A 26,457-nucleotide genomic window follows, 5' to 3' on the forward strand; every position below is an offset into this window, starting at 1 on the left:
CATTAAAACTAAATACTCTTTGAATACTTAAATACTTAAACTTAAACTTCTTATCTAAGATTTTCATTCAATCTCCATAATCTTCTCTCCTATCAAAAAAAAAAACTTAAAAGACATATAAATCCTAAACAAATCTAGGTACATTTAATTAAACAAGTTATCTTCTCTTAAAAATAATAATAATAATAATAATAATAATAATAATAATAATAATAATAAACCCAATCATTAAACACATTATAATATACTCTGAACCTTTTCATATCATACTTATGTTATTATCCATCATTCTTTATAAACTCCCTCCAAAACACAAATTTGAACATTACTTAAAACATTAGAATTCCCTTATACACATTTAAATCTTTACCAATAACAAATTCCATCCACAATAAACACATTCCTTATCAGTCTCTCTTGTCCATAAACCATTAAAATTCCCTTATACACATTTAAATCTTTACCAATAACAAATTCCATCCACAATAAACACATTCCTTATCAGTCTCTCTTATCCATAAACCTCAAAAGAAGTGCTTTGAAAACTGCCCTTAAAGCTAACTCCAAAAAGTTTGTAAATCTTGCTTCTCCCACAGACTCAGAACTCTTTTGAATACTTAAACTAAGTACTTAAACTTCTTATCTAGAATTTTCATTCGATCTCCATTCTTGTCAGTCTCTTTTATCCATAAATCTCGAAAGAAGTGCTTTGAAATCTGCCCTTAAAGGTAGCTCCAAAAAGTTTATAAATCCTGCTTCTCCCGCAGACTCAGGAGCCAATACTTGTGAGGCTTCCTTAAACTCCTTCTTCTTTTGCTCTTTTTCTTTACGATTATATGTTGCACGAGTTGTCCTCTGCTCCTCCATCTCAACTTGTTGAGGCCCCTCAAACTGAGGTTTCCCAATTTTCATAAGTATAGGCTCTTCAGACTGCAATTCTACCTTCTTTTCTTCCAAAGCTTTAAACTTAATAGATGGCGATGAACATACCCCCAGGACCGAAGTATAAAAGTCTTTTGCTTGAGAAACAGTATTAAGTCTATAACATATCCCCAGGTAATTCACCACCATTCCAATCGGAACATCCCATCTGAACAAGATTCGTCTCTTTTTAAGTTCATCTGCTAAAAAAGCAAACTCCTTTCTTCTTCTTAAAATTTTAGATGGGATCTCCTTTAGAATTATAACATCTTGTGAAGCAATTTGAAATCTCTTCTTATAAAAAGCTTGTATAATTTCGTTGCGCAGGGATCTTTTCCCAAAGTAAATTACCACATCTCTTGGCAAATTCTTTTGCACTGCCACCACAGAGTTAACTCTAAATAATTTTTCAATTTCACTAAGTTTTTCTTTATTCAAAATCACAGCAAAGTCCTTTGCAACCATCTCTCTCAGATCTCCTTGCACAGACTCTCCCAAACCTCGGATTCTTAAGGCATATTCCATTTGTCTATATTGAAGCATAAGAATCTCATTTTCCGTTTCTTTTTCCATGCTTTTAAATTTTCCCTCCATCAATTCCACTTTTACTTCTACCTCTTCTACATGAGAATTCAGCTTTTCAAGAACAGAGGCAACTCCTTTTAGAGCCAAAACTATCTCTTGCCTCAAAATCTTATTATTTGCTTCTAAAATCTCTTTCATTTCTGCCCTAATTTGAGATATAACATTTCCCATCATATCTTGCAAATCCTTCACAATTATTGGCTGTACCAAGGAAGAGGGTGAAGCTATTGATTTAGGTTGTTGCACTGATGATAACACCGAAGAAGAAACCACCTTAGGAGCTGTAGGAATTACTGGACGCTTTGGAGCCATCTTAAAAAAAAATCTTTACTCCTTCTTAAAAATTACAAAAATTAAACAAAAGAAAAAGAGAGATTAACTCCAAAAAATCAAAAAATCCTTCAAAAGGAGATCATTATAATAAAAAGAAAGGAGTTAAAAAAAGAAAAGGGAAGAAGAAAAAAATAATTAAATAGAAAAAATCCATTCCATTTTTTTAAAAGTACAAAAAGCAAAACAAAGAAGTTAAACAAAAATAATAATGCTTCTAAAATCCAAACCCAACATCAAAATCAAATCCACATTCCGTTCCAATCATTAAAAAAAGGAAAAAGATAAAAAAAACACCAAAAAGCCTGCCGATCGCCATTCTACCTTCCCAAAGGAAAAAAAAAAACCAAAAGGCTTGCCGATCGCCATTTTACTTTCCCTTTCAACAAAAGGAAAAAAAATAAAAAGAGGGAATATAAAAGTAAAAGTAAATCTTTAAACTTAAAATCCAAATAAAATCAAAGAAAGCAAAAGCTAAATCCTCTACTCAGCTCTGTCCGCCTCTAAAAAAAACTCACCAGATCACTTTAATCGCGGAGGTGGTTGCAGCGGCTTGTTTTGTCCCTAGGGACAAAAGCAGCTGGGAAGCAGAGACAGTCTGAACTCCGTGGGAGTACCCCTCTCACCCCCCCCAAAAAAAGCCTTGGGGGTGCATGAGAGTGGCTCTACCACTATTCAGACAACCCTCTTCCCCCCCTTTGCCCGGGAGGGGGATTTTGAACCGCTGAACAGCTGATGGCCGCTGTTCATAGCGATTCAAACACTTACCCAGGAGGACGGCTACAAAGTAGCCGCCATCGCACGCGCAGATCCACCGGCCAACCATTGTTTCTCATCCTACCCTCTGCTTCTCTTGTGAACAACCTGACCCCCTCTTCCTTGTGGCAGCCCCTCAGATACTGGAATACTGCTATCATGTCTCCTCTATTTCTTCTTTTCTTTAGACTAGCCAAACCCAAGTTCCACAGCTGTTCTTCATATGTCTTGGCCTCCAGACCTTTGATCATCTTAGTTGCTCTTCTCTGAATTTTTTCCAAACTTTCAACTTTTTTTTTTGTGACCAAATCGGCTTCAGTGTTCAAGGTGTGGTCTTACTAGGGCTTTATAAAGCGGTATTAATACTTTGTGTGATCTTGATTCTATGCCTCTGTTTATACAACCCAGGATTATATTAGCTTTTTTTGGTTGCTGCTGCACACTGCTGGCTCATAGTTAAGTGATCGTCCACTAGGACCCCAAGGTCCCTCTCACAATCTGTAGAGGGTCTCACCCAATCTGTATTTGTTCCTTTGGTTTAAGACTTTGCTTTTCTCCACATTGAAACTCATTTTGTTGGATAGGGACCATTGTTCAAGTTTGTCAAGATCTTTTTGGATCCTGAGTTTGAATTCTGGGATGTTGGCCACTCCTGACAGTTTGGTGTCATCTGCAGATTTGATGAGTTTCCCCTTCAATTCCCTCATCTAATTTATTTATGAAGATGTTGAAGAATACTGGGCCTAAGACATAACCTTGTAGTACCCTACTTCTTACTTCTCTCCATGTAGATGTAGTACCATTGAGGATTACTCATTAAGTATAATTTGTCAGCCAGCTACAGATCCATCGGGTGGTGATGTTGTCTATTCCACCTTTTTCTAGCTTACCAAGGAGTAGGTTGTGGTCCACTTTGTCAAATGCCTTACTGAAATCTAGGTATACTATGTCCACTGTGTTTCACTAGTCTACTAGCTTGGTCACTTTATCGAAGAATGAGATAAAATTGGTTTGGCATGATCTGTTTTTAACAAACCCATGCTGGCTGCTAGTTATGACTTTGTTTGCATCTAGCTGTTCGCAGATTTGTTTTTTCTAGGATCTTCCCCAGTATTGATGTTAAACTGATTGGTCTGTAGTTTCCTAAGTCCATTTTTTTCCCTTTCTTGAAGATGGGGACCACATCAGCCCTTTTCCAATCCTTGGGTACTTCCCCGGTGCTCCAGGATTTGTGAAAGATTTGTGCAACGGTTCTGAGATAACATTTGCCAGCTCTTTCAGAACTCTGGGATGTAATCTGTCAGGTCTTGGTAATTTATATTCATTAAGGTTGGATAGGTGTTCTCTTACCATTTTCTTACTTACTTTGATTTTTGTTTCTAGTATGTCTTTTGCAATGGTTTTTTTTTTTTTTTTGGTGTGTTGGGCTACGGTTTCTTTTTGTGTGAAGACTGATGCAAAGTATGAGTTAAGCAGCTCTGCTTTCTCCATTGCCTGTAATTTCCTTGCCAACTTCTCTCTTTAGTGGGCCTACAGTTTCCCTGACTTTTTTCTTGTTGTTAATATGTTGGAAGAAACTTTTTTTGTTGTCCTTGAAGAACCAGGCTTAAGAGAGATTTCTTGACATAGTAGATGGAGCATCATATGACTAAGCATTGTCTAAATATGGTTAAAAGAATAGTTAAATTTTGGAAATGAAGAGGTTTTATAGTAAGAGAAATGTGATTTATAAGTAGTATAGTATTTTTTTTCTTTTCCCCTTCTTTTTTATGATATGGGAAATGTAAAAATATTGGGATGATTTAAACGTATGAAATATTTTGGATATTTAAATTTAATCCATTTTGAGAAAATCATAACTGATTTTCTGAGCAGGGGTTGGACTAGATGACCTCCAAAGTCCCTTCCAACTTTATGATGATGATGATGTCCAAAGCATTTCATTGGTCCATTAATTTAGTCTTTTTGTCAAAGAATGAAATAAGATTTGTTTGACATGATATATTTTTTGACAAACCTGTATTGGCCTCTAATTATAACTTTGTTTGCTTCTAGGTGTTCACAGATATGTTGCTTGATTATCTTTTCCAGGATCTTCCTAGACTGATTGGTCTGTAGTTTCCTGGATCCACTTCCCCCCCCCTTTTTTTTTTTTTTTTTTTTTTGAAGATGGGAACCATGTCAGTTCTTTTCCAGTCCTCTAGTAGTTCCCCAGTGCTCCAGGATCTTTGAAAGATATGGTACAATGGTTCTGAGATAATATCTGCTAACTCTTTCAGAACTCTGGGATGTAATTCATCTGTTCACCGAGTACAGTATACCAGAGAGGTCCTTAAGAGATCCAGAATTCTCCTCTTTGCATCTCCAATAAAGAGTTCACTTCAAATTCATATAGAGGACTAACATGAGGCTTATCAGAACAAAGCTACCCTAATTAGTTGGAACATGGCCAGTTGGTTATCAAAATGTAAAAATAATAACTTCATAAGTTTCATAACCATATTCTATATCAACTTGCTGCAAGAAACCTGGCTTCCAACTGACTTGGCACTAAACACACAACTTATTCCCTAAATGCTGCAGCTGGGGAAGGTAGAGGTAAACCTAAAGGTTGGTTTAACTATATTGAAAATCACCAATCTGAGTGTAACAACTAATGCCATTTAAATATCAGTAAAGAACCAATCAGGATCTGTATCTTAAAGTAGTTAATGTATATACTTTCCACCAATATGATATCAGGTATGCTATGTGTGTAGACAGATAGACTTTGCATGGCACATGCAAAATTAGGCAAAGAATAATTAAGAGCAATCAAGCCTGCTCAAGGTTAGCATTGACTTTAATTTTGTTTATGCTTTGATGTGTATATACCATGACAGTTACTATACTAAATTTTCTTTCAGGTTTGACAGGGACCTGTATAAGAAGTTTATAATTTTTAAAACCATTTGGGGTAATTTTATTGTTTTATCTACAATATATTTGTATTTTATATTGCTGTTTTAAAGTTTATATTATCTGGATTGCTAACTTTCATATATTTTCTCCTTTGTTCCCTGTTTGTAGCCTAAGCACATCCTCTAGCATATTTTGATTGAATATTTATTGTTTTTTAGCCAAAATTCTTTGTTGATATGCACCTTTCCTAATTATCCAGATACTGTCAATTTAGCTTTGGACATTTGAGTATCAATTCCATTATGCTGGTTAATGACCCCAATAGTTATTTCTTTCTAATCTAGAATTGGGTAATCATTCACGGAAGTTCAGTATATCAAGGACATGACCTCTTCATTTGGATTAAATCTGTCAGATTTGTTCAATCAGAATAAAAAGTACTCTTCCCATATAAGACTGTGCAGTGTGAACTTTCTTCCCAGTAAAGATGCTACCCGCTTGACAAGTAGCAGCGGCTGACACCTGTTGAGGATAATATACCTGCCTTTCAGTTGATTAAATCGCTTCGATCAAAACAAAACATGCCCTGTATCCGACGACCATAGATAATTTGAATCGGGCGTCCCAGACGAGCCGTCTGCTGCTGGAAAGGAAGTGGGCTTCCGGGGGCGGGTGTTACTCACGACTACATCAGTCAGCAGGTGGTGGGCAGAAGCTCCCCCGCGGCTACCCCATTTTCTTCCCCGAAGCCTCCCTTGAAGGAGCGGGCGGCTCGCGAGCTTGTCTCCGCTCTTTCGGACGCGGCATCCGAGGGGAGGGCGTGACCACTCGGGGCGCGCAGGCGGCTCCACGCGCGGCTTTTGTTCTCGCCGAGACTGGAGCCTCGGCGTCGACCTTGCGGGCGCTGGTGCCCTCGCCTGTCTCGCCTGGCCAGCTTGTCGGCCGACCATGTTCCGAGAAAGCTGATTGCAGCCGGGCAGACGCCACGGCTCCGCCGCCATCCTAGTGAGCTTGAATTGGTAACGCGCCCCAAGTTGATCCTGCGGGAAGCCGCTCCCCAGCAACCCATAGAGGCGTCCCGGCTGGGAAACAGCGACGGCGAGAGCGGCCTCGTTACCATCGTCTCGACGAGCAGCAGCAGCAGCAGCTCTGACTCCAACAGCATCATGGACCTCTCCTTCATGGCCGCACAGGTAATTGGATTGCGCTGGTGCGAGAGTGGTCTCCCTCGGTCGGCTGAAGGGCGCTTCCTTGGGCTCAGACTCGGGTTCTCCCCGAGCCTCAGGGCTCGTTCTTCCTCCCTCCCTTGGCAGGTAGCGAAAGAGGAGAGGAGCTCCCTGAGCTTTGACTCGGTTCCAACAAGGATGCCTTCGGGTGGTTGGGAAAGAAAGCAGTTGCAGGCTGGATGTTTCAGATGCAGTGATGGCTTCTGCCTATTTCAGACCTAGCGATTGTCTGTGGCTTTTTGGAGTGGAGAAAACGTCCCTGTAATTAAAAAGCTTCTCTTAAGTAAAATCACTGAATGTGGGGAGGTGGTGGGGGAATAAAAAGACTTAGGCAAGTTTTGGATAAAAATTTCCCTTTTAAAATACTTCGCCTGAAGAAGGTAAATGGGTAACTGTTTAGTTGTACAAATAAAATATACTGCTACACAATTGTTTGGTACATCTGAAAGCCTGATAAATATACAATACTTTGATCATATTTGGTAGCATGGATAACTTGGATAGAGTATCTTGAGTAACCTTTAGTGGAAGAGATCATCTGGAACAAAAACTACATGGTTACTAAGAGTTGAAAACAGCAACACAATCAGTCAACCTTTAGGGAGGGACAAAATACCCAAGACTTTCTAATGTCTCTGTCCCTAGAAATATGTAAAGATGTATCAACATGTACTGAATGTGAAGTCCTGGAAGGTATGCTCTGAATCCAGAGCACAGACGATCTTTGAGAGGTAAAACTATTATCTTACTTTCTTGAATTACATAACAGAGTAGAAGGAGTAAAGCATAAATAAAGGATTAAAGCTTAATTTCTGTAGGCGAAAGAAAAATAACCATATGTTAATTAATTATATATTTCACCAGATGGTCTACTGGTTGACCTCAATGCCTACTGACTGAAGAATAATTTCCTATTCTAGGAATTCCCAATATGGTACATTTCAAGCATGCTGTGCTTGCTCTCCTATGATCACCACCTAGCATTGCCCTGCTACCCTCCCTCCATATGGAGCACTATAGCTCCATTTATTTTCCCAGCTAGAATGGCTGGAGGTTAAGAGAATAATAAGGTGAAGGGAGTGATAGTTCCACTCTATTTGGAGGGCATAAGATTGGAAACAAACATATTTGTTCCTTACCAAAGAAAGTTTGGGGCATAATTAATGTTCTTCAAAAGACTAAAATGATCACTAGAGTATAGGTGCCCTCTTGAAAAGGCCTTCTGTATATTTCCCAGCATGCTCTTTAGTTGGAGGAGAAGGAAAGAAGTCCCTTTAACCACAATAAAAACAGAGATGTAATAAAAAAAAATGGTTTTGTTCCCCTCTCCCCTATTTCCAGGCAAAATGAGCCTTTAGAATTTATTTCAAAAAATGTGGAAAGCTTAATTGAGAGTTGCAGCAAACAGAAGTTGTGCAATTGGACATTTCAAGCAAGATTTCTTTGTTGTTAAAAATAGGATAGTAGCAATAGGGCTGAAAATACTGCTGGTTGGATTATTTTTAGTTTTGGCTAAAGGAACCCATAGTAAACTTGACTTAGTTAATGATTGCCTCATTTGCTTTATAACCGCTGTGTTTAATGATCATTACAAAAATGGTCATAAAATCAGATTTTTGCCCATCACAACTTACAACTGTAAAAGGCAAATGGTCATAACATGAGGACTACCAATATGCTGTTGTTGTTTTTTCTCCTGTTGATTTTCTTTGTTCTCTTGCAAACCTTGAGGTTTTATCAGGTCAGCTAATCAATCTGTCTTGTTTCTGTTAAAGTCTTTTAGCAACAGAAACATTGCAAACTGAGAGCCAGTGTGACGCATTAATTAAAGTCTTAGAGTAGGATTGTGATAAACCAAGACTTAGTCCACAGAAGCTCAATGAGGGATTTTGGTCCAGTAATTTTTTCTCTGCCCAATCTACTTCCCACAGTTGCTATGGAGAAAAATGAGAGAAAAATGGGAGAAAAGATCCCAGAGTACTTTTTCATGAGACAACTGGACTTTCTTGTTTTTCTTTGAAGACGTTTTGCTTCTTATCCAAGAAGTTTTTTCAGTTCTGAGCTGAAGAAGCTTCTTGGATGAGAAGCGAAATTACTTCGAAGAAAAATAAGAAAGTCCAGTTTCTTCGTGAAAAAAGCACCTTTGGGATAACTATGACTTGGATGACTGAGACTCTCCATAGATATGGAAGAAAAGAGTTCTGAAGTATACTAGTGTGGCCTAATGGTTAAGGCACAAGCCAGAACCAGGAGACTGTGACTTCTAGTCTCATCTTCGGCATGAAAGCCAGCTTGGGTGACCCTGGGCCAGTCACTCTCTCTCAGACCAGCTCACCTCACAGGGTGGTTGTTGTTGTGAAAATAGGAGGAGGAAGGAGCATTATTTATGTTCGCCACCTTGAGATACTTATAAAGTAATAAAGTTGGGATAAAAATCAAATAAATAAATAAATGGGTATATATTGTAAATCTAATAAGTAAGTAAACTCTTTAGAACTTACTCCCCTTAGGAGTTTGTGCATAAAATCCTCTTTGCATCTTGCAAGTAAGTTAAGTTAGTCTAGTTAAATTAGTAATTTATTCCAAGATGATTTTGGGAGTCATTATAGGATTTTGTTAGCATTGTATATTTTGTTGGGTAACTTTCATTTTCTTTGTTTTTCATATAATAAGCTTTATCATGTTTTGCACTCCAAAACTACAGGAAATTTTGCAATTGACTTTTGGAGGGGAAAAAATCCAGATTGAAGCTTGCCTCCAGAAGCAGTAAATGCTCCAACACTGGAAGTTTTTAAGAAGAGACTGGACAGCCACTTGTCCGAAATGGTGTAGGGTTTCCTGCCCGAGCAGGGGGTTGGACTAGATGACCTCCAAGGTCCCTTCCAACTTTACTAATATGAACAATATGAACAATAAATAGGTACTGTAGTTGTCCATTTTCCACTTAAAGGAATCCAATGAGGTGACCTCGCCGATTCTTTTGCTGTCTGGTTCAACTCTTCTTACCTAATAGTCAACTGGATGACTACCTTATGAGTAAAGGGTATCTTTCTTATGAAAGTAATCTAACATTTTCCACTATTGTGCCACCTCCTCAGTAGAATAGTGAACATTATTCTGTAATGAGTGTTCAAAAACTAGGCTAAATGATTTCTTGTATGTAATATAACTTTTTGTTATTTCTTTTTTTCCCCTTTTGTCTATTTGCATGTGCATTCGCTCTCTTTTTTTCTTTTTTGCTTCTCTCTGGTGTATATATTAAAGCAATCGAACAAATAATATAACCAGAAATAGCATTACTCTCAGGCAGAAGATTTATTGGTAATCCAATTCAAAAGCTACTACATAACTTTGTCTTTACAATGCAAATTCAATGATCATATTTTTGCTTTGTCTTGCACAAACTCAGCCTGTGTATGATTCAGTGTGTGAATATTGAACCCAGATAAGTGATCAACCATGATTGAGTTAACCAAGACTAAGCATGCAGTGCAAATGTAGTTTATATATTTTAATCAGGAACCTTCAGAAGAGATTCCATGGCTAAGAATACCAAAAATTGATTAATTGGTGTAGGTATAACTTAAGATAGTGAAATAAGTTATGTATAGTTTTTAGTGGAGCTACTTTTAAATATGTCTAAGCTTTTATCCAACTCATAGTCCCAATAAGGCATGCTGCTGTACTGAAAGTTTATCCCATTTAGAGGAAGCTCTTTATTTTTAATAAAGATTCTCTTATATAATGAAAATTATATCTGTACTGGATGAAATAAAAATGTGATTTTCATAAAGGAACTGAAGACTTACATAGATGTAATTGAAGAGAATATTATCTTTTTGAAACAAGCATGACAGCTGCAACTAATGAGGCCTGATGTTTAAATTCTAGATGGCTTATTTCTCAATAATTTATCTCTTGAAATTCTTTTTAGATAACCATCCTCCAATTAAAATTATACTAGCTATTCAGATGAAAGGTTGAATACTTTTCTATCTCATCATTGCTATAATGGCAAGATACAGAGCCCTGTAAAAACTCTTACTTAGATTCAAGTGAAATGCAATGATATGGAAAATTAAGATGAGTGCATCAAGAAATTCACTGATGATAAAATCTGTTAGTACACTTTGGTCTCCCAAGGAAATGCTTCATGGCATGAAATACCTTCAGGAATAAGAAATCATATCATAACCTTTGTTATGAATACATCTGTCTCAATACTGATGGTCAGTTTTTTTCTTGATTAATTATCAGTATCCCCAAAAGAGGGAATTGCAGATGCTACTAACATGCAAAGTACTTTGGTGATAGTAGAATTATGCTTTAATAAAAATTAATTAAGACAGTTTATTTTTAATTGGTAAAGCTGATGCTGTTTATCTAAACAGTGTCCTCTTATATAAGAATATACAATAATCATATTCGAAGAATGTAGTAAAGCAAGTAGAAATAAAATAAAAGAAAAACTGAATTTCTGGCAGAGTTATATTCATGACAGAAAAAACCATCAACTTACATGCATGCTTTAGCGATTTCCAGTCTTTGGGGGCTGGTAGACACATCTGGAACTTAGAGAGTATCTTGTGAATATTGCTTATTTTTGCAATGAGAACATGTATTTTATATAGTCAAGCATTACTAAATTTCTTCCTTCTTTTTGTGCCTTCCTGATTTTATTTTTTTCAAGATTGTGCTGATCTTGCTTCGACTGTTATTGCCTGCAGTACCAAAATGTCTGGAGCTGTCTGACATTTCTAGCTCGTTTATTGTGCTGTCCTCTATATTGTCTACTCTGTAGAATTGATTTCTATAGAAAACCATAGCCAACAAGTTATTTGCATTCTAGTTGACTTCTGATAACCTCAGGTTCTACTTTAAAGTCATGTTTGAAATATAAAAACACATGCAAATGTTTGTTTATTTATATTTCACATTTCTGAACCACCCATCTCCCTCAAAGAGTTCTCTATCTCCTATTGCCTTCGATGTGTAATATTTTCTTATATGGCCATTTATCCTCTTTAACTCCCTATCAGTGTTTGTATGTTTATATCTGCTCCCATTTGGGCAATTAATTTTCCTGAGCCAGATGCTTCCAATCATCTATTAGCTTTCCCCAAAAATCCTCCTAGACTGTTTCACATTTGAAAGTGAAATGCCAAAAATCTGGAAAACATTCCTTTAACACAAGCTTCGTTTTTCTCAGAATGGTCCTTTAATGCCTGACAAATCTAAACCTACAATTCCTAAAACATCATTTTTGCCACACTCCAAATTTCTCATCTTGTCTTGAAATGAAACAGGTAACATTTTATAGAAGGTTAATTTGAAGGTCTCATCTCTTAACTTACATTTGCCCCTCAAGACCACTCAAGAATGCTTATAGTTTTGTGTCATTCATGCTGATATGACTGCATTCCAACATTGTTTATAGAGACATGTGATGTCCAGTAAATTCAAATTAGTCAGGCACTTCACCAAGCATTCACTATTTAATCCATCCTATTTTTTCCATGACATTTTTTAAGAATGTGTATGTATTTTTCATACATATCTGTATATGCATACAAAAGTGTGTTTTTGTTCATCAAAGAACTGTTCACACATTTGGAAATGCTGTGAAATCAAAAGTTAAGGTATAGAAAATATTAAAGCAAATCTTGCCTTCATTTTAAAAAAACTGAACAAAAAACAAAAAAGCCACAAGGCATCCCTCAACTTCTCAGGAAAAGAGAAGAACAGTATTATTGCTTTGATTCAACCAGCCAGATTATCTTTGGCAAAGGTATATTGTTGGCCTACAAGCCTCTTTCTTCAAGGTTGCAAGTCAAAGTAGATTAATTCCTCCTTCATGCATCACCTAATGGTGCATGTCAACTCTGCCATGTAAAGTAAATCATTGGACATGTGCCCATTTTACACATCCTCTTTATTGCATTTAGGTTCCTGATTTAAGAATGGCAACTTAGATTTATGAGTAAATTGGACAACTTGTGCCCTGGTGGATCATCGTTAAAGAGATATTTCCTTAAGTAAATAGAGAAACAGAATGACCAAGGGTGGGCAAAAAAGCAATGGAGAAAAATCAACTACTGACTTCCTGCCGGCTTCCCCATTGAATTTCCTTGTGGGAATCTGGCAGGGAACTTCAGAAATCCTCTTCTGAGAAACATTGAGACTGGCTGAAAAACATTGAAAATTAAGATAATGTGACTCCAACAGCAATGCAGCAGCAGCAGCAGCAGCAGCCAATAGCAACAACTTCCCCAAATTTCATTCCCTTGGAAGTCATGGGTCCCAAATTTTGAATACATTCTCTAAGTTAACCATCTGAGGTACCCTGGTTCAAAAATTGTTGCCCTATGATGTACTGTTTCTCCCAGTTAATGATATGATAGCAAGTTTTAGTAGTATACAGTAGATGCAAACAACATACATTTTTGGTTTTTGGTTTTTTTTGCAAAGGTAACACAAATTCAGCTTATACAGAACTGAATAAAAATTAAGCCTGTATTTCTTACTTATAAGCACTGTCATTTTTGTCACTGCAGAGCTCTAGTTGAAATTCAAGATTTCTGCAACCGCCTTGGCTTCTCAGTTGTTATGTTGACAGGTTTATATCCTTTGGGGGTTAATTCTGGAGCTTCCTCTAAAATATTATATTACCTGCGTTTTGAATATCAGCGTCTGATTAATAAATTAAATCAGTGATAATTCAATCAATTGGTAGCACTTTTTCTCTGCATAGATGTTCAACTTACTGTATGTGCTTAATTTATTACCAATTAGGATTTATCAGAATATTATTAGCTGGTCCTCTTCCTTCCTTTATACTATTTTGTTTTAATACTTTTCAGCCCCAAGGGGGATTTGAATTCTGATTTTTACTAAGCATTTTATCCTGAGTTTTTAAGTGATGGATGTCATTATTTTCATCTCCACAAACCCATAGAAAATATATTTGCTAACTATCTTAAACTTCTTTAGCTGTACTGTTTTGAAGAATCAATACATTTTTGTTAAAGCATAAATTGTGCTTCCCCTCTTCACTAATATGGATTGCTAGATAGAAAAATTCATTTTGTGAATATCCCACCATTTGTCAACCAAACTATATCTCAGTATAGTTTTCAGATATTTTTTAAAGTGATAGTGAATTTTTCTCTCTTTTACAAAGATGAATCATTACTATGTACATTTTAGTGATCTTACTTTCTCATTTGTAAACAACTCAGTAATGCTCTGAGATGAATTATTCTAACATTAATAGTTTGTTTACCAGGTGTAATTCTTATTTGTATATATTTTTATGTATATTCCTTTACACTCTTTCATTTAGTTTCATTTCAGCTTGCTAATGCTTTCTTCATAGAACAGTAATATATTTTTAGTTTCTGTGTATTTTAGAGATAGGCATTATTTTTTCTCTGATAACTTCAATCATGGTGGTTCTTTTTTTGCTGGTGCTATTGCAAAATGAGAATGTCATGATTTTCATTTAGAATACAAGCAATGTACATAGCTGGGTATCAGGATAAATACATTATGCTGGGCAATGAAAATATACATTAATCTCTGTATACAGAATTATTAACAGATTGTAGCAGACAAATGTTTACACATACATACTTTGCATAGCTCTAAATATTCCATCTAATCTTATCAGAGAAAAATGTTTTCTTTCACAAGTAAAATAAAATCTCTAGTGAATTTATATCTGTAGCAGTAAGTCTTTCATTGAGCTGTTCCCATTTAATATTAGCAAACTATGCTGCAAACCCTTCTTAAATCATTGATCATTTGGTTGAATACATGGAAAATTCAAAGTGGAGAAGAAATGGTGCTATACGTACGCTAAATCTAACTTAAGAAAACACAGTTGCTATATTCATGTAATGCACATTACCCAACATTAGGCCAGAGCATGTTGGCTTGATTCCACATGACTTATATCCCATTATATGATAAACTAAACATTGGTTATGTATTATCAGATAATATCAAGCTTGATCTTACCAATTGCAACAGTCTGGATCTTATCAATCAGATACACCTTGACATGTAGAGGTCAGTCTATGTACCAGTAGTAAAGAAACAAAATATAGCTATGTGTGCAAATCATTATACAACGTTCTTAATTTCACATGGTACCATTATAATAATTAGAATCCTCCAAAGTAGATTGGAGCCCAACAAGAAAAAGGGATATGCCAAATATTCAAGCTGCTTATAAAAAAAGTTCAAGAAACATCAACATTATTGCTGATGCTTATGGTATAGCTTCCTATTAGAAACGACTCCAGAGAATATTATGAGCAGCCAAGAAAACCAGTAAATGGATCATTGAACAAATTGAAATTGTCTCTTAAGAACTTTAACCAGGCTTAAATTATAATTTGGTTATATAATATAGACTCCCTTGAGAAATCTATAATAGTGGAAAAAGTGGAAGGAAATACAAAGGAAAAAAAAGGACAAACCAGCAAAAGAACTGGATGGCTATACTTTTAGAAGACTTAAGGCCCAAGTTGGGGACCAATTGTCTTGGAGAAGGCCTGTCTGTGTGGTTGATAAGAATCAACATTGATTTGATGATACATAACCCATCAATGACTGTATGTACTTTTTCTAGATAATCATGTGAGTTCTACTCATTTATAATTCTTAGGGACTCTATAATTTGCTCTTTGGAGGGAAATGTCATTGTCAAACTATCAGTTTGATTATATGCTCAATTCAGTGCTGATATAACTTTGTGTAATATTTAAAATTGCTTTTCTCCTTGTTGAAGATTGATGAGAGGAGGCGTCCCCCATTTTTTTTCTTGCTGTGGCACATGTAAAATGGGAATAATAAACCAGCAGGAGGAGCTCTTATCATGTCTTCTGAGAATCTATAGGCATTGGTGACAATGTCTATGTCCCTCTGCAGAGGGAGCAGGAGCAGATACAATGATTGCTGTTTTTATTCAGACAAATTTTTGCATACGCTTGAACTACCTAGTGCTTGATTTGAAAAGATTTGTGACTGATAAACTATTGAGGCCTTTCTAAATTTTTCAAATGTGGAATCTATTTATGTGCAAGGTATTTATGCATAATAATATTCCTATAAAAATCTCTTTTATAGTTTAAAGTTGACTGTTTAGTATAACAGTAAAATAAAAACAGAGCTCTCTGCTCTTGTTGTCTTTTTTCTTTTTCCTGCAGTAGAGATTGGTATCAGGTTTTATTGCTGAACTAACAATGGCAGCTATTGTAATCTACCAATTTCTTCCCCAAAATGTACCATTTAAAAGCAAGAAACAGTTTCAATAGAATTTACAATGTACAATTAGGGTATTTTATTTGTAGGCTTTGTTTGCAAATTTTTAAAACTGGTTTACAGGATTGATTTTAGACTTGTAAATTCACGAAAGAATCAGCCTCTAGACTTAACTACAAGTAGTCCTCAAATTACAACCACTTTTTAGTGACTGTTTGAAATTACAACAGCTCTACAAAAAGTGACTTATGACCATGCTTTGCACTAACAACCACTGCAGCAAAATTCAGATGTTTGACAACTGAGTCATATTTATGACAATTACAGTGTCTTGGGGTCATGTAATCGGTTTTTGTGACCTTCTGACATGCAAAGTCAATGGGGAAGCCAGATTCACCAAACTCACTTGACAACTGTCTCACTTAGCAACAGAAATGTTGGGCTCAATTGTGATTGTAAGTTGAGGACTACCTGGTACAGCCTCTTGAAAATCCTTGTATTTTGGGCAAAAAAATATATGTTTGAGATTGGGGAAGAGAAGAAGTTCCGTTATAGTTAATGCTTGCTGAGTGAAGTTATCTGAATTGACCCATAAATTTGGAACTCAGTAATATTATTCATGAGACATTATTAACATTGAAATTATATGGCTTTATTTGGGTTCTAATTTTTTTTACATTGTCCAGTAATTGTAGTCTCTATAAATTGGTGAAGAGGAATTTGTAGTATTCCAAATTCTTATATTTCCTTTTGGTGGTTGAGGCTGATAGTAATGAAATCCAACAATATCCAGGGAGGTACCCCACATGAGAGGAACCTAGACCTAGATCTCCCCCTCACACACACACAGTAACACTGACTGGGACCAGCCTCAGAGAAAGGAGAAAAACAAGTGTAGAACAGTTCCTCTCACTTCCAAACCCCAAAGCCAGTCTGGTAGAATGATAGAATGGTACTGAGCCATTCAGAAATCTAGAAAGACAAGGATGGATGTGCTACCTCTGTCTTAAGCCCTCCAGGGATTAATGTTGTCTCTGTATCACAACACGGCTTGAAACCTGACTGTAAAGAAGCCAGATAATCCACTTATCTCTGGGGCCTCCAGAAGCTGTGCACTTACCACCTTTTCCATAACTCTGTCTAAAAAAGGAAGGTTGGAAACTGAATAAAGGTTTTCTTGTACTGATGGGTCCAAGGAGGGCTTGTTAAAGAGATGATGGACCACCACTTTCTTCAAAACAGGTGGAACCACCCCCTTCCATAGAGAGGCCTTCACTGTCACTTGGATTCAGCTACGTGCTAATTCTCTCAGCTATTCTTGACCAACCAGGAGCAACCAGGATCTAAAGTATAGGTGGCAGAGTCCAGAGCTCCAAGGACCCTGTATACTGCCATATTACTAACAGGCAGAAGTTATCCAAGATCATCTTAATCTGCTCCAGTGAAAACCAGAGTCTGCCTACTTCTATTTAATAAAGCCTAGGAAAGTTACAACTTTTTCTGCTGTACTTCAAATGCAAATGAAAGGTTAAACCTTCTTCTTTAAGATCATAGGTAAGAAATCTGGGACACTTTAGCAAAGTTTGGAGCTGTGCATCTGTCACTATCCACAGTATTTTGATTCCCACAGGTGAAACTTGCCAGGACATTTCTTGCATTGCAAAGTAAACTATTGAGACATTTCCTTATGTAGGGCACTCACTGAAATCCCCCCTTAAAAAATAAGATTAGAACTTTTGTGGGAATCTGAACTCAGTTGACTGGGAGAATTTATATTCCTTGCAGTTATCTGAGAATCACTGAGGCCATTTGGAGATTTATCTGTGCCCTCGGGGTCATCTGAATAGTGTAAATGGGTGTGGAAATTTCTTGGAACTGCTGAAAGGACTATGTTGTAAACAGGAGGCAGAGGCCTGCTCAGTTTTAATGTAGAAGGCCTCTTTGATCCCTCTTTGAAACCAGCAGTTCTCTCTGTCCAAAGTTCACATTCTGGGAGGCCTCCAAGTAACCTCAAAGACTCTTAGAAAGAGTGCTAATGACTAGATGACTGCAATGAATATAAATCACCATTCAGTCAGAACTGAAGAAGCTTCTTGGATGAGAAGCAAAACATCCTCAAAGAAAAACAAAGTCCAGTTGCCTTGTGAAAAAGCACCTTTGGGGCTCAGCAGCTTAAGGTTTATGAGCTTTATGTCCCAGAATTCCCTAGTCGGTCCACACATATTAAGGTTGTTGAGGTTGATTAAGCAGCCAGCTTTAATAGGGGAATATGCTGGTATAGGCTTTCATAGTCAATATCTGTTGAGTTACAAAAATCTAACTCCCTGGCTGAGGCATTCTGGGAGTTAAGTGTCTACACATCTTAAAATTGTTGAGCTTGAGAAACACTGATCTATCTTAATAAAGTATAGTTCCAATCAAGCTGATCTGGACTATCTCGAAGGGCTGATATTAACCTTGAAAGCCTCTTATTTTCATTAAGACAGGCAAAGAATCTCACATTTGATTGTAAAGATGGCTTCTGGCCCTCAGGACACTCAACAAAACACCTTGCTGCAGCATTATTTCAACACCAAAATAACTAGACTTTACTAGTTGGAAAATACTAACTAATTGGAAAATACCATGATACAACTAATACAGTATTTAGCAAGATTTGCCTCAGTGTGACTTGATGATGGCAGGTCAACTAGTAGAATTTTCTACAAATCACATTAAAGTGACTTGTTCTGAGTTTGCTGAAGGAAAGGACAGACAAATGGGTTATGTCCATCACTGCAAGCAGTGATCCAGTACTGGACAATTACCATATTTCTATATTTAGAGCAGCCTTTAAAGATTCTGCTAAGAGAGCAATGAAAAACTGAAAGATTCATCAAAACCAATGTAGAATACATAATGTATGTCTATATCACAGTACATAAACTTTGTCTCATTTGTTTGCCAACCTGCAGCCATTCTATTTTTCCATGTACTAGTTGGACTGTGGCTTCCTAGCATGTTTAGATTTTCACATAAACACAATGAAGCATTCTGAGATTTCATTTTTGCTGCCACCAACCATAAACAGAACAACTTGCTTGCATGCTCTGTCAGTTTCAGACAAATGTTGATCCTCTCCTGCCCCAGTGGTTGACTGTAAATTGGATATTCATCATATTAAAGTCTAATTGATATTTTGTCATTGACTGTATTGTACCAAATAGTTATTATATTTTTCCTTATTTTGAAAACAACATTGTTCCTTTATTGTTTTTCATATTCTAAATCAGTGTTTCTCAACCTTGACAATTTTAAGGCATGTGGACTTCAACTCTCAGAATTCCACAGCCAGCAATGCTGGCTATGGAATTCTGGGAGTTGAAGTCCACATGCCTTAAAATTGTCAAGGTTGAGAAACACTGTTCTAAATAGTAAATAATGTATTTTGACTGAAGGAGTCCAGTTCCTGTCCATTTTAATTTGCTAGTGCCTGTGTAGTTGATTCATTTCATATTTTACTCTATTTAATTTTCCTGTTGTTCAAGTTTCTCTGTCTTTGCAGTTTCAGATCTTATTTTCCTGCAAGGCAACATCAGGAAGTAGATGTCCCAAAGGTTTTAATCTAGTCAGCTTTTCCTCAGTAGCATGTTAAGTGCCAGTTGACCCGAGGGGCCCGTCATCCAGTTATACTATATATGTATGTGGTTTTCTTGTTAAAGTATCAGTGTAAGTTTACCAAGTTGCTTTCTCCCACATAGTATGAAATATTGCCTTTACCCTCATCACTGAAGTAATCATTTACTTACAGCATCTTCCTATAACAATTGCTACCTAATACAGCTGCCTATTTGCTTTAGCTGGGCAGTTGGCCTGACCTTCATGCTTTGGTTGACCCTGCTGGGATTATGTATTCTTGACATACACTCCCAGTGTTCTTTACACATCCCATCCAGGAACAGACACATACACACATTACAGTGAGGCGGAAAAATAGGACTTGACATTAATTATATTAGTCCTATTATAAGGATATGTTTGCATTCAATGAGCTCTGATGTTTATGAAATGTGCCATGTCCAAAATGACAATGAAATCTTATAGGTCAGTGGTGGTGAACCTATGGCACTCAGAGCCCTCTCTATGGGCACGTGTGCCGTTGCCTCAGCAGAGTTCACCAGAATAGCGAGCACATCCCATTTGGAAGCAACAGGGCAGGAAGTGAGCAAGCTAGCAGCGTTGGCCCCCTGGAGTTGCCCCGGAGATGGCAAGGGACTGGTTCCAGCCACGCTCATCCAGTCTGCCATGACCACTTCAGCCACGCCCACCCAGTGAGCCATGTCCCTCTACCCCCCCCTCCCCCGAGGGCACCATAGTGCTGATGCAGCCCTGGCACTTTGCGATAAATAAGTGGGTTTGGGGTTGCAGTTTGGGCACTCAGTCTCTAAAAGGTTCGCCATCTCTGTTATCTTTTTTTTTTTATTGAAAAGTTTTACAAAAATTGCAAAATATACCCCAAACCCCCCCTAGCCCCCTACCCCACTTCCCAGAGCTGAATACAGGGTAACAAATATAATAATCTTAATCTAACTAACATTAACCAACTATATAGATAAACAAATATAATGTGCTTTAACTCTCTTTCAACACAGAGTAAACAATTTACAAATAAACTTTATCATATAAACAAATTAAAATCCCAATCCATAAACAATACAATATAATAAAAATTCCCCTACACTAAACTATTATTATTATTATTAATAATAATATTCAATAATTTATTCATAAAATAAATGGAACTTTTTAGTCCCATATTTATTCTGAATATAATCTATCCATCTTCTCCAAACCGAAATGTATCTTTCTTGTGAATAATCCTTCAAATAAGCAGAAATCTTAGCCATTTCTGCTAGATTTGACACTTTAAGCGTCCATTCTTCTAGGTTTATCTTTTTGAACGAATTGCTATTCTGAGAAATAATGTAACTGCAAGATCGGAACAAAGGTCCATCTAATATACCACCTTTTTTGCTATAACATGATGCCTATAGGTAGCCTTGAACAAGAAAACAGCCTTTTCATGTTGTTTCTTCTTCTACAACCTGACACCCTCCAGATGTGTTAGACCTCATATCCCATGATTCCAAGATAGCATATCTGGAAATTATGCGAGTTGATGTCCATTTTTTCTGTAGAACAAAAGGATAAAGAAGGCTGGGCTATAATATTATGAATAATATCCAGCGGTATTTGTATTCTCTGTTAATTTATCTATTACCTACAGAAGGCATCCAGGCTAATACCTGGTTTTTACAAATAATTCATAAAACTATAAGTATGGGAAATGGTTACTTATACTAGGAACCATCAATCTAGAAATGTGCATTTTAAACCTCATTAAAATGTCAAAGTGGTACATGAAGAAAAATAAAAAGAATTTCAAAATAAGGATTTTACATATACTAATGTTTTTGAAAATAATATTTTTAATTGCCAGTTGGGAAACTTCAAACTTCCAAGACAGTGTGAAAAACTGTCATAAGTTGCTTTTTTCAGTGCCACTGTAACTTCAAACAGCCACTAAACAAACTGTTTTAAGTTGAATGTTATTTGTACCTAGAAGCTTTGTGGGATCCAGAACAGCTTCTGGAGCAGTAGTATAATACAAATGTAGTAATGCCAAAAAATTGCCCACACTTCTGCATTCAGCACTAGCTGCAGCTTTGAATGCCTCAGATTACATCACAACAGCCCCAGGACAAAATTCAGATTTAATTTGCAACTACCAATGTACATCAAGCCTCAATTACTTGGGATAGGTCCCTGGTTACCATGGAGACCACAAATTCCTGAGCTGCCTTGGACTCAACCCATATTCCTTCATTTCTCCAACTTTTGCATTCCAATCATTTATCGGTGATACTGATGTACTTTCATGTAGCAGCTTTTACAATTATCGGCTAAAATTTTCACTACATGTGTAATGGGAGCATATAATTGTACAGTGTTGATACTAACCAAATATCTATGACTTCTAATAGATAGGTTTCTGTAGTATAGAGTTATAGCTAAGCACACAGCAGTTTCATAATTTCACGTGGGTCACTGATTTTCACATTCCATGTTTTCATTTAGTGTGCCAATTCTAATATCCTTGTATGGTAAAGAAAGCTAACTTAATATTGGCAAGTTCAATATCTATAGTTGTTTTTGGCATTGGTCTGGTTATGTTATGACATTTGGATCCACTAGTGAAATTACAACTTTCTTCCTGTAAAAGTTGGTTGCTTGTCTTCTTTCTGTCAATGTGCATAAGAATGTCCCTTGGATTTTAATTTTGCAAAATGTATACTACTCCTATAGGCCTTATCAGCCTCTTTACTCACAATCTTTTCCATGTTGTGGAGTTACTCTAAGTCTTAAGCAAAATTATTTTTCTGTTAATTCAAATAGTGCCAAACTGTCCAACTCTTCCTTCATCTCTCTCTTTATAACTTCTGTCTTACTTTCCAAAACTTTGTCAATAATTTGTTTTACATTTGCAGTCAGTTGCCTTACAGATCCTCTTTTAAAAATTCAGGGGCACTATTTTTTTCATTAAATGAATGAGAAAAGTTATAAGAAATGAAGATGGTAGATTGAACATAATTTGAACAAAATGAAAGGCTTTCTAAAATGCTACTTTCATGGAGGTTGAAAATGAGACAAGAAGATGGAGAAGGGTTTATGACAATTACTTGATAGAAAGAAGAGGGGAAGGCACAATTGTATGTTTTTTGTCAATTTGTTTTTTGTTTCTGTGTTCCTTATTTTTCTATCTTTGCTCTTGTTTGTTTTGTGTATTTTATTATATTGAAAATTTCTAATAAAAACTTAAAATGCTAATTTCACATCTTGGTTTAAAGCCATTTTCATATTTTGAGCCATACTTTCATTTGAAGCATTGCTATCTTTGTGGATGCTATTTTCCTTCTCCTTCATAACAGCACTTGGACAACACTAACAAAAGCTTGAAATCTTTGACTGATATTTATTGTGAACTGCTTACAAAACTGGAGACTTCAAAGCTGTGGTTTTAAGGTTGACTACGTTTTCCTGTTTGTTTACACAGGGCAGGGTGGTGGCAGAAGAGTGAAGAAAGAACAGAATCAATAGCTAGAAAAGAAAAAGTGAGCCTTTGAAAGGTTAAAATGAATAGGCTTAAGTTGCCAATTCAACATCCCTTTCCTACCTGTAATCAACGCTCACTCCAAGCAGAGTTTTTCTTTAAAAAATTCTTTTTCAAACATGAAAACTTTAAAATGTCTGGTCTTTAGCTCTTGGAATGCCCCAGCCAGTTGGCATGGAAGAAATCCTAAACATAATTTCTTTGATTCGGGTAATATGGTAAAGTATATTTATTCTAGTCTGGTAGGGAAAGTGAATCCATTAGGGGGAGGAGATGAGGAGTGCCTAAATCATATCATATACATATGATATGTGTTGCCTAACTGCAGTCCATCAACTCCAATAAAAGCATTGTGTGTTCTGAAGCATCCATGGCAAGGATGTGCTTTGCTGTGTTATTTTAGAGAGCCATATAGTCATATTCTGCTTGGAAGGGCCTTATTTTCATCACCCACTGCTGGAAACCTTTCTTAACCCTTCATTGCTTTTCATGGAAGAGTAGAGCTCATGAAGTTTTGATGTTCTTTGAAAGGAGAGGTTGCTGTAATGTGAATACAAAGCATATTTATTTTATGCAGTACATCTGCTTGACAAAGCTTATTTTTAAAAACAGATAACCTTATCTAAAGCATAGTCTGCAGCTTTGGTGACCAGTGGAGTTTAGCTACTTTCCGGTATGTAATGTGTCTATATGGTCATCTTCCATCTGGACATTAACTTTATGTTCTAAATTTTATTTCTGCAGCTTCCAGTTATGGGAGGAGTGTTTATGGGCTCGTCCAATGAAGAATTTAGCACGGAATATTCTTTGTTTAATTCATCTGCCAATGTCTACACTACTGCCTCAGTGCCAAACCAGCCAGAAGAGACATCACGTTCTTCAAATGATGCCATTTTGTTATGGATTGCAATTATAGCCACAATTGGGAACATTGTAGTTGTTGGAGTTGTATATGCATTTACATTTTGAGAAGAAGAACAACTCCAGGAGAAAGAGTTGCTTTGCCATCATTCCTAAGAGCAGATGTATGCGTATGTATGTACAGTATGTGCACCTACCTATATAAAATGTAAATCTTTATAAATATTGGTAGGTAGATGTAATTTGTTATCTAAGTCCCAATTAAGAGCAAGTGGCAAACAAAATCACCAAAATACCATAAAACGTTTTTTGTAAATTATGTGAAGATGAAACATAATTTACGTCATAGCCAATTAAATATGGATCTTACATGAAAGGTCAATGCACATACTGTAAATGGAAAAGCAGATTTGTTCATCAAGGGCTCTATTGTGAATATATAGGTTATCTAAATAATCTTTGGATTAAATATTGGATACATTTTGTCTGTTTTTTTTTTTTTTAATTTAGTGCAAGCATCCCAATTGTTACATTCTGTGGCAGTCTAATTCTCTTGCTCTCTAAAGGCACAAAGCAAATGAAATTTCAATTCATTTTGAAGTCTGCTGGGGAAAAATGGTCAGGGTGTTTACTCTTAAGTAGTGCAGAGCCTCACAAGTGAAATGTACATTATTCACAGAAATTTCACAAATGGATAGATTCCTATTGTAGGCTAGATTTAATTTTTCAAAGCTTTCTCTGAGGGAGAAAGAAAATCACAAGGAGTCCTAAAAATATCCACATGTCTGAGTTTGAAAACAGCCATAGAAATTATAAATCTTCATTTAGGGGAGACTGACTGGACAGGGCGATTTTGCAAAATGGATGGATTAAGAATCTTTTCTTTCAGGAGTGTTGGAGTTTTCCTATATATTTTTAAGGGGTTGGAAACCAAACTACCGAATTTGAACTATCCAGTTGAATGGGCTTGGACAGCTAGAGCAAAGAAATTTAGAGGTAACCAATTGCAATTCCAAAACTATCTCACTTCGAGATTATGGTGCAAATTAGTGCGCACCAATCTTTCTTAAGACTAAGAACCATATTGGAAGTTTTCTATAACTATGCTATAAAATCTGTTTTCCTTTTGCCAATTTTATGGAGATGTATTTTAAAATGGATATTTTTTATTTTTTTAGAAACTTTATTTATGTGTAATTTTTGGTTTCCTTTATAACATAATGGATATTTTTTGTTTATTTAATACATTTATAATCTGTGTTTCCTCCAGAAATTTAAGGATACTCTTTTTCCATGTTTTTACTACAAACACAGTCCTAAGAGATAAGTTAACTAAGAACTTTTAATTGGGGTGCTAAGAGTGATTAGCTTAAGGTTATCTAATAAATTGCTATTGAAGAAGGACTTGAACCTGGTCCTAATCCAATATCTAAATCATTTTATGACACTAGCTGTCATCATATGATTTGAGGTGCCAAACTTTTCTTCTTTCCCTTCATTTTATCCCATATAAATAATTGACAAATAGCCATTGTCCATTAAGATTGTGTAAAGGATTTGAAAAGATGCTTTGTGAAGTTCATCAATGCCTCCTTAAAGTGATGGGGCAGGGGCAGTCTTCTATGAAAGGCTTGACCTAGTTGTTTCCAAAGTTTTTTTTTTTTTCAAATTATTTTAACATGCACATTCTGGTAGCCATCAGTGAGAAAATTCATGAGCTCTACTCTTTCTTCTGATAGGTCATTTCTTTTTTAACTGATATTGGACTGGATAGTTCTTTAAATAGAAAATGATCCTCCAAAAGTAGGACATGCAATCATCATAATGTCTCCGTTTTTTCCAGGGATTTCAATATATTCTGGCTACTTGCATGCAAAATGAATTTCTCCAATTTCTTCACTTTAAAACATAAATAAAAGCAAAGTTAATTTACATTCCCTAATGTTTTTCAAGAACATGTCCATCTTCATAATTAGATGAGCAAACGGCAAATCATTTCTCCATGGAATGCAGCAAAACATACTCTTTTTTCCCCTCCCAGCTGATCCATTCTTTATGATTTTGCCAATAAAATGTTTCACTTAGATTAATTTGTGGGGGGTTTATCCAAGTGCGGTCAGTAGTATGAGTAGTTCTCTACTTATGACCACATGACCTTTTTATGACATTTTTGCCACACTTGTTAACGTGAGTCACTGCAGTTGTTACGTTACTAACATGGTTATTAAGTGACTCTGGCTTCCCCACTGACTTTGCTTGCCAGAAGGTTGCAAAGGGACATCACAGCACCATTGGACACTGCAACCGTCCTAAATATATGCCAGTTGTCAAGCATCCAAATTTTGAGCAAATGACCACGGAGATGCTGCAATGATCGTTAAGTGTGAAAAACAGTCATAAGTCACTTTTTCTAGCGCTATTGTAACTTCGGACAGTTACTAAATGAATGGTTATAAGTTG

The 26,457-nt window shown here is 36.3% G+C and overlaps 1 protein-coding gene across 1 annotated transcript; it reads left to right on the forward strand.

The window, feature by feature from the left end:
* The first annotated feature begins 4,810 nt into the window (after positions 1 to 4,810).
* Positions 4,811 to 26,253, forward strand: CUNH14orf132 (chromosome unknown C14orf132 homolog). Its single transcript, XM_039356199.1, has 2 exons — positions 4,811 to 6,686; positions 23,881 to 26,253. The coding sequence occupies exons 1-2, from the start codon at positions 6,660 to 6,662 to the stop codon at positions 24,103 to 24,105; spliced, it is 252 nt and encodes an 83-aa protein (XP_039212133.1). The 5' UTR covers positions 4,811 to 6,659; the 3' UTR covers positions 24,106 to 26,253.
* Positions 26,254 to 26,457: the final 204 nt, after the last annotated feature.

The sequence above is a fragment of the Crotalus tigris genome, unplaced genomic scaffold (genome assembly GCF_016545835.1).
Source record: "Crotalus tigris isolate CLP2741 ecotype Arizona unplaced genomic scaffold, ASM1654583v1 scf7180000018806.1695572, whole genome shotgun sequence".
In the NCBI taxonomy this organism is placed as follows: Eukaryota; Metazoa; Chordata; class Lepidosauria; order Squamata; family Viperidae; genus Crotalus; species Crotalus tigris.